Consider the following 19288-nt stretch of genomic DNA (forward strand, 5'->3'; position numbering starts at 1 on the left):
CCAATATCACCATCAAATGTCAAATGTGACAACTGTTCCTGAGAAAACAACCTGCTTGCAGCTTCTCTGAAGTTTGATAGTTTAATTGTTCATTGTCCAATTTGGCATGGCTTAGGCAATCACTGTCTAGTGCTCTAGAAAATTATCAAAGTATTGCTTTAAAGATGTAGTATTTCCTTCAATGTAACTGATCTTCAGTTGTATTTCCAATGATTTTGTTTTCCACATCACAGTTTGTTTTGTTTTGTATCATATTAACAAATTATGCCCCTTAAATCTATACATTATGTCCAATATATTTTTTAAAAAGAAGAAATAGGCATGATCTTTAAAAGAAAGACTCAACTTCTCACCTTATTTAACCTCAGCATTTGAAGACATTCTCTATTACTGTGTCCTCACTTGGTGCTAATTATTCACCCTGCTTTCTTGCCTATTAACAGTAATTTGTAATAATTATCTATTGTTATAATCATTGTCTACTGAGTACAGGAAACAAGCACTTATATGAAAAATCAGATGTCTTCAAATAACAGGAAAAAAAATAGTAAGAGTCCTATTTAAAAAGTAGTTGTGATTCAAACTTTTAAGTGGAGGGTTATTTTCATTCATTAAGAAAAAAAATCAATAAAACATTTATAAATTAGTAAAAAATTGCTGTTTGCCACATCTATATAGAATATATCAAATAAGACTATCCCCCAAATTATTTTACATAGGAAGCTTCAATTCAGTAAATCAAAAACTATTGGTCCAGTAAATTGATTTTCTCACTGACCTGACCAGTCTTACCAAGCTTTTTAGCAGACTAATAATATAATTAAGTCAATCTTAATATACTAATAATATGAATAATTGTTATAGTATAACATTTACCTATACTTGCTAACTATATACTTAATATGCTTATATGATGTTATACACCAAATTATACTTTCATCCCTCCCACCATCATAAGTCTTCCAGAAGTTTTATTCACATCTCTTCCTCATGTAGCATTTGAGGTTTTATGAGAGTGGGTGCTCATTAAAATGTATGTCGAAATAAATCATTTGTATTCCCAAATCTACTGAATATCCACTGTAGGGAAGGTAATTTCCACGTCTACAGTAATTATAAACTCAACACTCAGAAAGCAAAAGAATATAAGTTTCGATTATGCAGAATGAATTAATTCTGGAGATCAAATGTGCAGCAGGGTGACTACAGTTAACACTACTCTATTTTTGAAATTTACTAAGAGAATGGATATCAACTGTTCTCACCACACAAAGAAAAAAGCAGTGACTATGTGAGGTGATGGATATGTTAATTAGTTTGATTGTTATAATCATTTCACAAGGTATACTACATCAAAACATCACACTGTACACCACAGATATATATAATTTTTATTTGTTAATTATAGCTCATAAAGCCAGGGGCAGGGGGAGGAAAAAAAAATAAAACAGTGAATCTTCATCTCTTCTGTTCTTTTGTTTGCCCACAGAACCTCATTCCAAAGAGATAAGCATTTATCATGAACTTAAAGGCAGCTTAGAGAGGGTCTTTCAACACCATTTTGCAATTTTGTCCAGTAAAGACTTAACAAATTGAATAGCAACATCTCCTTGCCTATGACAGGCAAAATAATGGCCTCCCAAGGAGGTCCACATCCTAATCCCCAGAATCTAGGAATATGTTACTTTACAGGCAAAGAGGAATTAATATTGCAGATGGAATTAAGTTTGTTAATTACCTAACCTTAAAGTAAAGAGATTGTTCTGGATTATCCAGGTGGGTACAATGTAATCATTTGAGTCCTTAAAAGTCAAAGAAGGCGGCAGATGGGAGGGTCAAAGAAAGCAATGTAATGACCAAAGTAGGATCAATGGGATGCAACTGTACTGACTTTAAAGAAAAAAGGGCAGGACCCAAGGAACTAGGGTATCTTCTAGAAGCTAGAAAAGGCAAGTAAATGCATTCTCCCCTTAGAAACAAGAAATGAACACAGCTGACACCTTGATTTTAGTCTAGTGAAATTCATGTCAGACTTCTGAACTACAGAACTGTACAATAATAAACTCACATTGCTGTGAGCCACTAAATTTGTGGTAATTTTTATGGCAGCAGTAGAAACCAAACACAATGCCCAAGATTTTCTTTTTAGCGCTGATAGCAAAAACTAATACAGTAATAACTTGACAATGTATTTTTACACATTCTATTTCTTAATGAGAGTTTAATTGGCCTCTATGATAAATAGACCAAATATTTTCTGATCATTAACTCAACACAATAACCCAATTAAAGACTAAGGCCTGACAATAAACCTGCAGATCAATGCCAATACACAGTTCCTAGTAGTATTGGTTCAACTTCTAAAAAACTATCTCTCTCAAGCATTTATCTTGACTTCACTGTATGAACTATAACTCGGAATAATGGAATAGTTGATGATGGGGGTTCCTATTTATAAAAGTATTTGAGCTATTAAATGAAAAAGGAAAGACAGAATTGTAATATCACCATTTTGCAAAGCCCTGACAAAGCAATGGATCTTAACCAGAAATCAGTCAGATCTAGTCAAGGGCCTGACCCAGTCCATTGCCCCTTTTCTTAGCCTGTGAGCTAAGAACTATTTTTTTTATTTTCAAGTGATTAAGAAAATCAAAAGAATAATATTCATGGCATAAATAATTATTTGAAATTCTGATTTCAGTGTTTTATTAATAAAGTGATATTGGAACACAGCCATGCCCATTTACTTACTGTGGCCGCTTTTAAACAATAACAGCAGAGGTGAGTAGTTGTAAGAGACGTTATGATGTGCGAAACCTGAAATATTTATTCTTTGGTCCTCTGCATAAAATATTTGCCAAACCCTACTCTAGGTGATGATGAATAATGGTAGCTAACATCTGAAATGAGAGGCAAACAGAATACCTATATGGAAAAAATTAAAACTGATGTAGACTCCAGGTCAAACTATCAAATCATAGGAAATACAAGGGACAGAGGAACATGTAAGATGATACCAGAGGGATGTATTTAGCAGAATACAGAATGTGGGAAAATCTACAGGACAAACAAATTTATTTGACAAATGATCTTCAACAGAAAAAAAAGGAGATCAGGAAGAAAAACGTAACAGATGAAAAACCAAACAACTGTAATGTGCCAATTATAACTGTAATCTGATTCAAACAAACTGTGGGTAAGAAACAGAATTATGAGATCATTAATGAAATGTGATCTTAATATATGTGGGTATCAGGAAATTATTAATTTGTTTACATTTTATAACAGTGTTATAGTTTTGTTTTAATAAGGAATCCTTATCTTTCAGATACTTTTTAGAAGAAATATGACATCCAGATTTGCCTGAAAACAATCTAGTGCAGAGGGAAGAAATAGAAAACAGAGGTACAAATGAAGCAAAACTGTCATGATTTGGTAATTGTTGAAGCTGGATTATGGGTATATGTGGTAATTATACTATTTCCTCTCCTATTGTACATGGTTGAATTTTCCTTAATAAAAGGATTCTAAAACATCCTTTCCCAAAGGTCTTAAGGTTCATGAAGAGGATAATTTGGTCACCATAATTTATTTCAAAATCCAATGATACAGAGCCCAATGGTAAAAATACCAAAAGCAAAGAGTATCTTATATTTTTCAATATGGTAGAAATTTCATATTTTATCTCTAAAAATAATCAACAAATTCACCTTCCGTAAAAACACAGAGTAACACACATTTCAGGCCTACTGTGGAAAATAAACATCTTGGAGAAAACAAGCTGATTTTATTTTCTACAATACTTTTAAAACAAGAAGCTCAATATAATCATTAGCCTTTTATTACATCTTGGCTGTAACCAAGAACATTCTAAACCCAAAAGGACTGAAGACCACAAACAACACTTCCCCATCAAGCAAAGGCAACTTTTCCTTTTGGTATTTGATGTAACACCTCTAGTTAATTCCAGGAGTTAGGTAACTATTACCATTTAGCAAGTATCTCTTGCCAGGCACTATACTAGCTACACAATACATTTAACTTCCACAATTCATCCTGGAGACAGGGATTACCATACTCATTTTATGAAAAAGGTACGAAGACAAGAAAGCTTAAGTTGCAAAATCAGTTAATGACCGAGACAGACTTAAAATCAAGTCTGTCTGATTTGAATGCCAATATAATCTCAAAGCAGAAGGCCAGTGTCACTACCTTTCAGCCCCTTGCAAATTTTGACTCTGTTCAGAGGTTAGGATCTAGACAAGCTTGACATTTCTCTGGTGCAAAACAACTACAAAGGAAGCCCTGGTCCTTACGTCTTCCAAAAAGCAAGGTCAGTTCCTGAATTTTTACCTTGTCAAAAAATATTTGCAAGAACCGACAAGTACAAAGATGTTAACTGAATATTGTTTGTAACCGCCAAAAAAAAAAAAAGGAAAAAGAAAAAAAAAACTTAACTTTTTATTGTAGAGAAATGAATAAACTATGTGTGATATAAACATATACTAAAATAATTGGCAACATTTACATATAACCATATATCCCCAAAAATATAATGTTGAGTGAAAAAAGCAAATTGCAAAAGAGTATGTCTCAAAATGCATGTAAAAATTTTAAACACATAGAACCATACTATTTACACATTTTATGAGTATATAAATATAGACTAGAGTTATCTAAAAAACTATATAAGAAGAATGAACTTCAAGTTCCTAATATTTCTCCTTTTTTTTTAGATTTTATTTATTTATTTGACACAGAGAGACAGAGATCACAAGTAGGCAAAGAAGCAGGCAGAGAAAGAGAGGAAAACAGGCTCCCCGCTGAGCAGAGAGTACAATGTGGGGCTCCATCCCAGGACCCTGAAATCATGACCTGAGCTGAAGGCAGAGGCTTAACCCACTGAACCACCCAGGTGCCCCAAGTTCAGAATATTTCTGACCTTTGGAGAAGGAATCAGGAGAATGGTAGGATAGTATTTTAAATGTGCCTATAACATTTTACTTCTTTTTAAAGACATGAAGAAAATATGCCAAATTATTAATCTTGGTTTAATATGTATTATGAGTATGTAGATCCTTTTCATAATATTTTCTATGATTTTTCTATTTTTTTCTATTTTCAGACAATTTAAATTTTAAATAAAAATAAATAAATGTTTTCTCTTTATATAAAAAGAAGACAAAGACTTGAGTGAATTTGACACTCGGTGGGAAAGGAAGAAGGAATTTTCCTGATAGAATTCAGGAGAAAAGAGACATAGAAATATAATTCACCGAAGGCCACACAGCTAATAACAGACAAAGCCAAGATTCCAATCTAGATCTGTTTGATTTCAAAGCACCATATTATTCTCAAGATCAATTTGGATTTTCCATACAACTCCCAAAGTAGAGATGACATGCATTCAAACTGAGCCTCCTAAGAATGCTTATCATTAGAGCCCTCCCCTCCTAATCTCACTGTTGTAAAGTTCATTCCCAAGGAAGTCCTAGAAAAATCAACCTTCAGTGTGAACAAAAACCTAGCATGAATGTATTCCTTTTTGTGTGACTAGTTTGGGGTTGAAGTTCTGGCATTCTAGAGAGTTATTTGTAATGAACATGCAATCTCATGACATTGAATGCATGAATTTGCAGTTTGATGCGTCAACTCTGAACTTAGATAACTATCTTCAGAAGAGCTAAAGTAGTAATTCCCACCTTTTGAAATCTGCCTGAGAATTTTCCCACATTCCTTGAGGTATTTAGAGAGATCAAAGGGAGATACAAAGTTATATTTCAGCAATCTCTGAATCACAAACAAAAGTTTTCTTAAAAATGCACACTTTTTGCATAACTTATGAATTAATTTACCAACATTATAGACTAAATATGTATTAAGTAAAACCTGCAAAAGAATAAGCAATCAGGCTATGGTGAGTACTGTGAAGTGTGTAAACCTGGAGATTCATAGACCTGTACCCCTGGGGCTAATAATACATTATATGTTTATAAAAAAATTAAAAAATTAAGAATAAGCAATCAGATCCAGTGTCCACCAGGCAAGTTCGTAAGACAAAGAAAGGACAGAACCAGGATTGAAAACTAGCAAAAAATTGGTTTTCAATTCTCACGTAAAACAAATCCCAACTCCTCCAAGGCTATGGATTAGTTTGACTACTCTTCTTTCTTCCTATTTGTTTAAACCCTTTAATAGGTTCTTCCTCCAACAAATAAACATGTTCAAGTCTCTCCCATCTTGCCACACAAGAAAAAGGAAAGAAAATTCTTCTGCCTCTGTTTCTCTTTGCTCTCATAGCCAAGAACTTAAAGTCTACCTCATATTAATGAGAAAATCCTGTCTATTAGTGTATTTATTAATTGGTCAATTCATTCATTGAACAAACATTTGAGGGCCTGCTATACACCAGGCACTGCTCAAGGCATCTGGATAAATTAGTGAACCAAACAAAGATCCCTACCTTTGTGGAGCTTACATTCTAGCTGAAAACAGGCAACACGTAGTAAGTTAGGTGATGTGCCTAGAGTGTGCCTGGCATGTACTAAATACTTGACAGTGTGTTTGTCCTTGATGCGGTTGCTTCTCTGTCTCATCTCCCTTGACTTCTACTCACTGCATTCAGGTATCCACCCTCAGGAGTCGCTGAAAATAACAGCCCTGGTTCCAAACTGCCAAATCCACACAACTCTTTTGCTTCCTCATCTTTTGAGAATCAGGCATCAAGTGGAGGATGCTTTTTACCTTCATTCCTCATCACCATCACTTAACAGGCGTTCACTACTTTAACTTTCTCTCTATTGTATTCTGACCACGAAGCAGACTTTGTACATCTCTGTCTGGTTGCTTTGTCTTGTATGAAGCCATCAGTTCTATTAGGAAAGCTGTTCAGTACCTACTAGGCTGCCTAACACTTCCTAGGTACTCAATGAATATTAGATGAATTAAAGTTTGCTTCAGTGCTGTTCATCATCCTTGCATTTTTGCTCCACAAGTCCTCTCTGGGTTTTGCCAATGAAAGAAACAAAAAGTAAAGCCAATGCACAGACCATCACAGCTGGTTGAGACAAATGACTATAATGTGTTGCTACTATTTATAAAAGATTTTTAATGATTCAATTGCTTTTTCAAGATCTCAGTAAATAATGGCAGGAGGAACTGTTCTAATATATTTTGGAATAATTGAAAACACATTTAACCATCACTATACAAGGGTCTTTTCTTCCTCAGAACTTAAAATATTTGAATTACTCACTAGCCACCTAATATATTTGTGGTCCTCAAATTAAAGATGAAACTAAATTTATTTCACCGTTTGTGACCAATGAGAACAAGCTTCTTAGATGTTAATTACTAGAAAAAAAAGATAATATTTCAGAAATGCTTAAATAAAATAAGCCACTATCAGAAAATGGTGTTTTTCCCCATCAAAAATTCACAATAATAAGAAAATACATCTGTACTCCTGAGTGATACAACATTGTCCCTTTTTTTTAATTATTATCATTTTTTTAACACAGTAAGTAAAAAGCAGACAAAAATCAACCTGTCAAGAAACAGTTACGCAGTAATGGACTAGCCCTGCAGGGGATTCATTCTGATTTCACCAGGAGAGCCCTTTGCGTACCTAACAAGAACAAACCATTAAGGGTTTAACGACACTGTCATCGCGTATCAGAACACTGAAAAGGGAGCAAGGATCCTCTTCGCCAGCTTGCTGCTGTTTCTGCTACAGCCTTCACCAGAATTCCCATCCACATCATCCTCAAAAGACCAACAGGTTGGGAGAAGGGTTTTTCTCACTTTAGCCCTGCCTTTGACTCAGCTTTCCCTCATTTATTATAAGACCCTGAAGGACCCAGGTTTTGGCAGGAATAACTGGAAGTCCCTTCCTAGGCCCAGAAGGGACAAGTCAGCCCGAGGAACGGAAGCAGATTTGTTCCTGGAATCCCTCCCTGCCCACATCGCCTCTCACACAGCTGTGGGAAGACACAACTTGGTACCCAGCTGTACTGGACTCGTCTACTTTGCAGGGCTGCTGTTTCTATACACTCTCAGCTGCCCACTTCTCTGCACAAGGCGTGATGTTCTGTGGTTGGCACCTGCTGATAAGGGTAATTATAGCATTAGTGGAAGGAAGCATGCCATCTAAGGTTGAAAAACAACTCTAATTACAACTCGACCATTTTACTCCCTCAGAACACATTTTCCCCCCACTTTTACACAGAGCTTACTTGGAGATTAAATGAAATCTGCATCTGTTTGAAAAGAAGCCCTGAAATAGTTGTGGGACTAGAGGAGGAAATCACCTTTCAAAATAAAAAACACTACAGGCTGAGGCAAACATGTGGTATTTGTAACACCGGACAGCACTTGCTGAATCCCCTTTCAATGGATTTCCCATATATTTTTATGTGGGTAGGATTAAAACAAGTAACAGGAACAATAAGAACAATACTTCAAGGACAAATATGAGATCCAGATAGTATCGAATAGAGGCAAAGAAGTTTTAAAATCCTTTTATGCCTCCTGAGCAATTTAACAGTGGTATTATGTAAAATATTAATGTCCAGAAACCGAATTTCATATCCACAATGCAAATATGTAACTTTTACATTGATATAACTATAAAACTGATATCAAACTTCTTTATTAGTTTACTGAAAAAAACACCCCACTGTTTTCAGATTTTAAAAATATCCTATGACCCATGGTCAGAGAAGAACAAATTCCAAGGAATGACTATGATTAAATCCTACTTCACTTTATCAGAATTTTATGATTTGGGGTATAATCTGAGTATTGTAGATTACTGAATCCAATGGTGCATTATCAACTACGAAGCCTAAAAATAAGGGGAAAGAAGAAGGTTGCTTGGGAAAAAAATATTTTCAAATCAACAAGAATTGATGTGTTGGACACATCTACTCTTGTGGCCCAGAACTTGAAAACATGGCCTTTAAATACCACTATCAGGACCCAGAACAGCTTCCCCTTCCTCTCACCAATGCACAGAGTAGGACTGCTTCTGCCTGTGCCAGAATAGAAGCAGGCCCCAGGGAGCTAGGGCATGGAGAGCACACGCTGTCCTCCCCTGGGCCTGCCACAGTCCACAAAGAATATCACTAGACCAAGACTGCCAGAAATGTGACTTTCTGATTTCTCATACTGGCATCAAAATAATGGGGCCAGCCCAACCTCTAAGCTGTCTCTAAGAAAACCCCAACATATCTAGTGATAAGTAGATAGGAAATCTAATTACCAAGGTTGATTCAAACAGACCTCCCCTACCCTTGACACATAAAAATACCATGACTCAGACCATAGCAGGAAAGTATTTCTGGATAATGAAGAACATGGCAGTCTTGCTGAAGAAAGTCTCCCCCATTATCTATGATGTATTCATGCTTTGTTGTTAGTGAAAATGAAAACTAATGTAATCATTCCCACTGGGGACAGAGTCATGGACTGTCATCGTTCCCTGGGAATAACTTTAACTGGAAGTGATTTCAAGACTCTAACTATAGCAGAAAAGAGAGTAACAAAGGCCACATCAATAAAACAACTACATAATCATTTCACATTCTCAAAAGAAAGAAGAAAGAAGGATCTAAGAACATTCTCATGTTTTATTATTACTACCTTTTTCTACACTTATCTACTTGTCTTCAAAGAAAGAAAAAATTCTTCTACGATTTTTATTACAATGATGCCACAATATTTCTGAGTACAACACAATGAATAAAATCCAGAGTCACATCACAGAATATCTTATTTATTCAGAAGAATAAATAAAAAGTAGCATTAATCATATTAACTGCTTCAATCACTTCCTTTAATCTCTGTCATTTAAACTTTTTTTTTGCATAAGATACAATGAAAGTTGAAAATAGCACCAGCTCACCTTAAGAGGCAGAAAAAAATCTCACCCTGAAGATTAAAAACTTTTGTCAGCATGTTTGTTGCAAGCCTTATTATTTCCTCCCTCTGGTTTGCATAAGCAAGTTGGGTGTATCACTTACAGATGAAGAGAAAGTCTTTGTTAACAACTCATGGAATCAAAACTTGATTAAAAACCACCATCCCAGCTCTAAAATTTATAAAACTTCATTATCTTTGTTTAAAAAATTCTGATAATTCAAATCATGACGAGGAGCACTTCCTAGGTTTTTAGAACAAAATTGGTATCAAACAGGTCATGCAATGTGAGAAGAAGCACAGGCTTTTGCCATAATGAGTTTTTAACTGAATTACTAATGTTTCAATTAACAAGTACTACAGAGAAATATAGCACCATCATCACCCTTAGTAAACAGGAGGACACAGTTACTTTTCCAGATGTCTCCTGTTGTCATGGTATCCTATTATGTCCTCCCTCTCTTCTCATATTTTTATTCTAAATAACAGACCTGTAAGTTACTGAGCCTAACCTATGGTTATAGGAAGATTTTATACGTTCCTGAGACTCTACCACACCTGTTGAACAGAATCAAAGAAGCAATATAAGACGTTATTTAGAATAATACTTTCTATTAAAAGGGATAAAATTCTTAGTTCACATAATTGATGAAAACCAGAAGTCATCCATTCCTATCTTCAGAATAATAGTCTCCTTCTTAAAATATTAAATTCACCTTTATTTAAAAATGATATTGCAATGCCTGAAATAAAATTAATTGCATTTTAAGTGTACTCTATCCATCTTTAGATTAAAAAAAAAACTTACCCACAACACTAAATATCAGGAAAAAATATTTCAAATTTAACAATATTTTTCTGCTAGTTTTTGTGAACAAGCAAACAAAATAAACACACCAAAAAATTTACATGTTCATATTTCATTCTGTTGAAGTAATGTTTTAAACGTCCTGCTTTTCACAGATTTTTATCCTTTATTGATGAACTCTCGAAAACAGAAGAAGGTACCATTATTCATGCTATGAGATACAATGCTTTTGTACCACCCTTTTAAAAAATTAATTTAGTTTCCCCTCTATATAATATCTGCCATCAACTCTTCTGAATATAAGGCATAGGTACACACACCAGCACACACACACACCGATGTTCTTAATGATGTCTCCTAAGTTGAAGTGCTGTACCCTCGCTCCCTAGGAGCAACAGGAGGGCTCTCTGCTCTCTTCTGGAACAGAGTTCTTTCCCTCTAGGCTAAAGGAAGACAGATAATATTTGAATACTAAAAATGCATATGCAGCTAAAGTTTTTTTATCAACTGTACTTCTCTACACACATACGATGCCTATATTAATTTCACTTGAGTGCTTTTATCGCTCTAATTAGACATTGAAGAGGAGCTGACGCATGGGAAAACTGTTTTCTGAACGCTGTGTTTGTTAACAGGAGGATTCTAAGCACCTGGGATATTCTGCTATTCTCTGCATGCAAATAATATTCTGCAAACAATTAAACGCACCCATTAACATAGTGGGGGTGTGGGATGAAAAAGGGCAAGTGTTAAGAGAGTGAAAAATGGCATGCCCATCCTATTCCGCCCTCATTCAGTGGATGCCCCGCGTCTTCGAACAAGCGGCACAGACAGACCCTCGGGATGCACAGGAGTCACAACAATACCCTCAGCAACATCTCGCACGCTCTGCTAATTGCGAAACTCCAACGATCTGCCAGTGAGCCCTTCGCCTCTCGAACATTTTCTCCATTTTTGCAAAGACACCACAGACGTCAGGAGACCCTCCCCTCGCTGAAGAAAGGGAAGTCGTTCCTTCTTGCCCCTCCTCACAGCCCCCGACACTTTTCGTTAGAGGACGCTCCACAAGTTCCCGGGCTCGACCCCTAAGGAGGCAAGTTCAGCACCATGGAAAGGGCTCGAGTCGCGGGCGGAGGGAGCAAGAGACCCAGGGGTTCTTCCTGGGCCACTCACCGGCGTCTGCTGCGATGGGAGTCCCGAGCGCTTGGTGGATCCCTGCTTGGAACTTAACCTTTTCCACGACTCGGCAAACCTGCCCCGGCTGGCGCTCCGGCTGCGCCTGCGGCTCTCCGCGCTGTCGTCGCGGTCAGAGCAGCCCCGCTCCACCTCCGCCGCATCCCTCCACTTCTTCCCCATGCTAAGTTCGCCTCGCTCTGCCAGGCAACACCCTGGCGCCGAGCTCTCGCTCCCTCCTCTCGCCGCCGGGTCTCACTCCAGCCCGCGCGCAGCTCTCTGTTGGCGCCGCCTTTGCCTCCGCTGGCTCCTGCCAGAACCCTGCGCCCCGTTACCGCCGCCGCCACCAGGCTGCGCTTGCGTCCGCGATTGGCTGAACTGTCGGTTGGGGCTGCGAGCGCCACCTGCGCCCGAGCCAGCTTCCTTTTGCGCCCCCAAATTGCTCTCCACCATCCCCAGGCGCCGCCTTCTCTGGGGGGCACACGGCCCACGCCTGGGGCTATTGATGCGCCGCTAGGTGGTTACCGCCAATCACCCCACCCCGCCCAGTCCAGTCCCAGGCCTGCGGACCAACCACACCCCAGCTGCAGGTACAAGCCCACAGTGGGAGACTCCAGTTGACTTGGAGAAAGACAGGAAGCATGCAACTTTGTCTTCCTTCCTTTTCTCTTTCTTCCCTTTCTCCTCTGCAGCAACAAAGGTCTCCTAAGTATCCTTGGGGGGTGGGGGGTGGGTAGAGCTTCACCTCTTTGTCAGATGCCACACTAATTCCTTCTCGGGCTTGTGCGGATTAGCCCACTGGTTCTCAAACTTGGTTGCACGTTCGAGTTCCTTCATTTTTTTTTTTTTTTTATGCTGATATTCTTCAGAGTCTAATTTAATTGGCCTGGCTGGGGCCTGGGAATCAGGATATTTAAAATCTCCAGTTTGATTCTTGCTGCTCTAACCGCAATTAAGCGTCTGTGACAGCCTGTCCTATGGGGACACAGCACAGGAGAGTCGTTGGAAGGGAAGAGAGGCAGGAGTGGGGTGTTCATTTTACCCTCACACTCTCGAGGCCAGGACGATGATACAGCAGTAAACGCAGTGAGGATGATCACCTCTGTGGCGAATATTCCCCGACACCTCGGCCTTGGTTCATCTATCTGCCTTCTGCTCATTAGAAGGAAACCCGACAGTCTCTCAACAGTTTTGTGTTAGTTGTTTTACCAGACTGAGCTGTCCTCCTGTTCAGAAATTTCCTTGATCAGATGAGAGAGAGCCAATGGGGGTGTCACAAATTTTAAAACGCTGAAACAGTGACCTTGCTCCTTATTAAAGGGAAGAAGACCTAATATCCCTCCTGGTTGAAAAGAGTTGTCTGGTTGCTTATCTGTTGCAATGGCAACAGACTCATTTTCATTTCTTTCTGAAATGGAACATTCTCTCTCCATTTTGAATAAGGCCAGGTCCTTCCAGGAGGAAAAGGTAGAAAGGGATTAAGAGGGAAAGGGAGAGAGTGAGAGATGCTGTAGGAAAATTTGTACTGTGGTACCAGCTGTGAAATCATAATCTGAGTTGTCCGTGGTGGGTCTGATTAAGCAGAGGTTTTAGAATTGACTAGTTTTCAGGAGTGGAATACGGAGCTTTAAAACCCTTACAGCTGTATACCTGTGTGTAGTGCTCTATTAAGAGTAATCCTGTCATCTTAAGCAAAGGGACTCACAGGGCACATTTCCTACCTTTTTAAATAACCCTCTGTGTCCAGAAATCACACACCCATATTAAACAAAATGAAGCTCTAAACAATGTTTGCAACACACAATGCCATTTAATGAGAAAACCACAGGCTGCATTTCACATTTCCTCGCTCCCTGTCTAAGTTCATGGATTTGAAACTATTAGTGACATTTCATGGAAATATAATAATTTAGTCCAGATTTCTACACCCCCACAAAAATGAATCAAAATGATTATGCATAGTTTACAGATCAGACAGGTATGAGAGCTAAATACCAATTAGGGAGTAAAAAAAAAAAACAGCAAATTAGGACTTAAATTAGATGTTTGCCTTTTCCTTAGTTGTCAACAAAGGGGAATGTAAGTGAAACCTCCCTAGGAGATGAAAAGCCTGTGTGCTAACCTGGAGGCCTTGAAAGTTCTTTCAATATAATGATAAAAGCTCTGCAAAGGAACAAGAGGGGCTTTCCAGATGTATCAAGGCCCATAATCCAAGAACACTCACTTCTCAGAGTCTCAAGACCCTAGTTCACTCACATCAGCCCATTAAGGGGGAATAACCCTGCTGTCAAGAATATCTATCACAAATGATGGCACCAGGACATCGATGACTATTCAGAGCTCCTGGTGAGTTTTCAGACACATTTAGAACATTCAGTGAGTAGTGATTGTATTTATAATTGTTTTTTAACCTGTTTGGTCTAAAAATGAGCCTTGTATTGCTGTTATCTTAAGGCTGTGTTTTAAAGCCTTGTTTGAAGATGATCTCTGCATTTTGTTTTTGTACTTGGCAAGTACAGGGGAAAATATCTGGGAACTGTACAAGAGGCTAAGTTAGACGTGATTACAAACAAGCAAATTATTGACCCTTCCCTCTTCTGACGTTCATTTGTCTTTTCCCAAATTTTCTAATAACTACAAACTGGAAAACTACATTGAAAGTATACCATTTTTTCTTAGAAGTTAGCAGAGAATGGTAGCATCAAAGCTAAGAACATGTTTAAAATCACCAGCACTGAAAATCTGGGATCAAGGCTAGAAGCCATTTCTAGAGTAACTTAACTTTCCTGGAAGAGTCACTGTAAATGCAAAGGTGAGTCTAAATACATCAAAAAGGCTATTGGGAAGGATGCCATAAAACTTTTTTTTTTTCCTCCTTGGTTTCAATGCATTCAAGAATGCACATATTAGGGGCGCCTGGGTGGCTCGGTGGGTTGGGCCGCTGCCTTCGGCTCGGGTCATGGTCTCGGAGTCCTGGGATCGAGCCCCGCATCGGGCTCTCTGCTCGGTGGGGAGCCTGCTTCCTCCTCTCTCTCTGCCTGCCTCTCTGCCTGCTTGTGATCTCTCTGTCAGATAAATAAATGAAATCTTAAAAAAAAAAAAAAAAGAATGCACATATTAGGATAAGATTAGGCAAAAATTACTTATATTGTTATCCAATAGGTAGTCTACATAAAATAAAAATGCAAATATGTAAATCTTTAAATGTACAAATCAATCCAAATATACTGAAATGTTCTGAAAAGTGAGCTTTAAATAGTATTGAAAAAATTCTCTAGAAAATATCAAATGCCAACAATTTTTCATTAGCCCTACACACTCTATGACCCTTACATGATCCTACCAGCCTGTTGCGTGTGTTGAGTATATAATCAGTAGAAACTCTCTCCAAAATCCATTTGCTCTAAGGCACATGGTCATGAACTTTATTGCAAAAAAGTTAACAGGAAATATATTTTCCTTTGGTTATTCTAGGACATGGAAACCCACAGGCATACCCAGAGACTACCACGATCAAGCAAAGTCCAAGAAGGGAGGATAAACATAGAGAAAGTGATGAAAACTGTAAAGCTATGTTTGTTCCCAAACCTCTCTTTGCAAAATAAGAGAATATCAACATATTTCATGAACTTTAACACTCCCAATTTTTTACATTTTGAACACTCTCGAAACAGGATGCTTTTGATAATGGATGGTATCTTGGCTTCAGTATAATATGTTATATGGAATCGTAGAGTTGAATAAGGAGTTAGATGCTTGTAGGTCTGACCTTAGAAACCCAACAAGCTGGCATTCACCCTTTGCCTACACATTCAGACCTCAGTATTAGACATCCTCTTTCTCATAAGCAGGACCCTTCCTTATTAAACCATTTTAAGCATTAGGAAACCCATCCTCATAAACTTGGCTGAAACCAATGCCTCCATCTTTATTCTAAACTCTTGTCTCCACACTAATTTAACAAGTGATAGTCATCAGGTATTTGAAGATGGCCTTTACAACTTCCGTAGAATATCTCTTCTCTTAAGCCAAGTGATGTCTAATTCCTTCTGTCACGTCCTTACACACGCAGGGAAGCAAAGTCTGAATTGGCACTCTTGCGTACTAAGAGAGATTTTTAAATGTGACTGTTAAATGAATTTGGGGCCAACTGCTTTGTGAATTCACTAAAAACATAGCCACCATGACTAGACTCACAGAGGAATAGGCTTCATCAATGCCTATGAAGCTGGAGACAGGCTGTAGAATCTGCCTTTAGTCATGATTAGATTCCCTTCAGTAGACATGAGGGCTGAGTTTCACACAAAGCCAAACAACCGTGAGAGTTGAAACAATTATTCCTGTAACTCGAGCAAAAAATCTCCCAAAGCCCACGACTATTAATCAAGACAAGGAGCAGTAGGGTTATACTGGTTTATGCAAATTGGCCATCTATGTGGATGAAATTCTCTGGGTAATAGCTTCCTGAAAAATTATCCTCCTTCTTAATGAAAAACAATCGCGTATCTTCTCTGAAATACCCACTGACAAGTCTTCCTGGTTATATACCCCATCACATCCTCCCTGCAGAGGCCAGTGCAGGTCAGAGAACCTAGCTACAGATCTGCTCTGCTTCCTTGCTCTCTCTTCCCCTTTCTCCCTCCTTTCATCCTCGTCTGCTCCATCTCCCTCCCCCCTCCCTTCTTTCCTATTAATTTTTGCACAGACCACAGAACAAACAAAATCCTCCAATTATCCAGGCTTCCTACACTTTAAACACTATTATAATTCATAGGAATGTGTAGTATAAACCCTCTTTATTTTTCATTGATGCATAAATGCATATGTATATAACAGTTTTCCCTCTTTTTGAACCTATACATAGTTGTCTGAAATTTTCATTCAAGACTAAGAGATAATGACTAAAGTAAATGGTGTAAGAATTATAAATGTAAATAATAATAGAATTAAAAATAACACAACTATTACAATGGGGTAGAGAAGGAAGAGAACAGAACAGGGAAGAGAGGGAGATATAACTGAACTAAATTCTCACCTATTATAAAATAATGTATAAAATAGAAGTATAAAAAAATTCATAAATATTCCCAACAGAATGAATAAAACTCTGTAGACAGATAATTTAAGCTGACAAAAAACACCAAGATTTGCCCAGGATGTGAAGCAACCAGAACTCTCACATGCCACTGGCAGGATACTGGTATGACCACTTTGGAAAACCACTTGGTACTATCCACTAACACTAATATGCCTACAGTGACCCCACAATTCTACTCAAAGACATATACCCAACAGAAATGCATGCATGTGATCAAAAAAAGACTGCAAGAGGGCATTGGGTGGCTCAAGTCATGATCTCAGTCCCATATCAGACTCTCTGCTCAGTGGGGAGTCGGTTTCTCCCTCTCTCTGCCCCTCCCCCCGCTCGTGCGCGCTCTCCCTCAGGCTTTCCTTCTCAAATAAATAAGTAAAATCTTAAAATAAAATAAAACACTGCAAGAATATTCATAGCAGCACTGTTTGCACAAGTCCAAACGTAGAAACTACACAAATGTCCATCGAGAGCAAAATGGATACATAAATTACAGTATAATGAGACAGTGGAATACTATTCAGCAGTGAGTGTGAATGAACCACTATCACATGCAAAACCGTGCGTGATGTAACAGCAATAACATGGTGTGGACAAGACAGCTGTTCTTTTAAAAAGAACTAAGTAGAAAAAAAACAGAGGTTGGCTTCCCCCAAATTGTTCTGCCATTACCTTTACGATCTGTTTCTATTTTAAAGAAATAAAACTGGTAATTGGGTCCTATGTGATGGATGTAGTTTATGTAAAAAGTTAATTCAGAGATTGAATTACTAGGAACATTTCAAAGAAAAGACTTTATTCTTATACCAAAAAATGGTAAATAAATATAATGTTTAAGTTCAAAAAAGATGTTTAAGCTTAACTGACTTTTCAACTGGTACAAGATCCAGCTATCCCTAGGTAGAACAAAGGAATTGGTTGTGACCCATTTAGAAAGGCTAAATTTTTCCTCAAACTCCTTTTCTGGCATCACAGATGCCTGGACTTCTAGCTTTACAATTTCATTAGTTTTGCTTCTTTAAAAATGCAACTCCTTCTATGATCAGTAATCCTTAGAATTTGTCCCTCATTATCCATCTTTCTGAGGTCAGGATTTTTAGTTGTGTAGCCAGAACTCTAGGATATCAGTAGAGAAGGACATATAACACAGCCCTATCAAGGAGAGAGGCAGAATCCGGGGTCTGGGGTTTCTTTCTTTTTTTTTTTTTTTTAATTTTATTTATTTGTTTATTTGTCAGAAAGCACACAAGCAGGCAGAGAGGAAGGCAGAGACGGAGAGAGAGGCAGGCTCCCCGCCAAGCAAGGAGCCCAATGTGGGACCCGATCCCAGGACCCCAGGATCATGACCCCAGGACCCCGGGACCATGACCCGAGCCAAAGGCAGCGGCCCAACCCACTGAGCCGCCCAGGCATCCAGGTCTGGGGGTTTCTAAAGGTAAACTATTGTTTCCTGCCTGATCTCAAGTTACAACACTAAAACAGAAGGCAATCATTTATGCCAAAATCCAATGATTTCTGTTTGTCCAGTATAAAGGGCAGAAAAACATCAAAGACCATCTTAAAAAGGAATGTTCAGTTTTAGAGGCAGGGGCTAATCTTTAGGGGAAAGTTACTTTTTCTTCTTTTTTATTTTTAAGAAAGTATGAATTTCTCAAGAATGGCTCAGTTGGTTAAGTGACTGCCTTTGGCTCAGGTCACGATCCTGGAGTGCCAGGATCACATCCCACATCAGGCTCCCTACTCAGCAGGGAGCCTGCTTCTCCCTCTAGCCCTCCTCCCTCTCATGCTCTCTCCCTCAAATAAATAAATAAGATCTTTAAAAAACAAAACAAAAAATTATTCGAACAATTTTGTGAAATTTTGTGCTTTTGTGCAGAAGTACAAACAGTTATGCCTGGTCCATTACAAAACAAAGTAAAAGGGGGGCATGGAAGTAATATGCAAAATTTCCCCCATCTCTTAGAGTCACAATTTCTTTTTTTTTTATAGTTTTTTTTTATTTTTTTATAAACATATAATGTATTATTATCCCCAGGGGTAAAGGTCTGTGAATCGCCATGTTTACACACTTCACAGCACTCACCATAGCACATACCCTCCCCAATGTCCATAACCCCACCACCCTCTCCCTACCCCCCTCCCCCCAGGCAACCCTCAGTTTGTTTTGTGAGATTAAGAGTTTCTTATGGTTTGTCTCCCTCCCGATCCCATCTTGTTTCATTTATTCTTTTTCTACCCCCCCGACACCCCACGTTGCATCTCCACTTCCTCATATCAGGGAGATCATATGATAATTG

At 38.2% G+C, this 19288-nt stretch overlaps 1 protein-coding gene across 5 annotated transcripts in view; it reads right to left on the reverse strand.

The window, feature by feature from the left end:
- Nucleotides 1-12186, reverse strand: part of TRPM3 (transient receptor potential cation channel subfamily M member 3) — a 797862-nt gene extending 785676 nt beyond the window's left edge. For all 5 annotated transcript variants that reach the window (XM_047699836.1, XM_047699834.1, XM_047699832.1 and 2 more), the window contains exon 1: nt 11900-12186. In XM_047699836.1, coding sequence (XP_047555792.1) covers nt 11900-12082 — 183 coding nt within the window. In that variant the 5' untranslated portion in view covers nt 12083-12186. The remainder of the gene's footprint in view (nt 1-11899) is intronic.
- Between the last annotated feature and the right edge of the window lie 7102 nt (nt 12187-19288).

This window comes from Lutra lutra, chromosome 13 (assembly GCF_902655055.1).
Source record: "Lutra lutra chromosome 13, mLutLut1.2, whole genome shotgun sequence".
Lineage (NCBI taxonomy): Eukaryota > Metazoa > Chordata > Mammalia > Carnivora > Mustelidae > Lutra > Lutra lutra.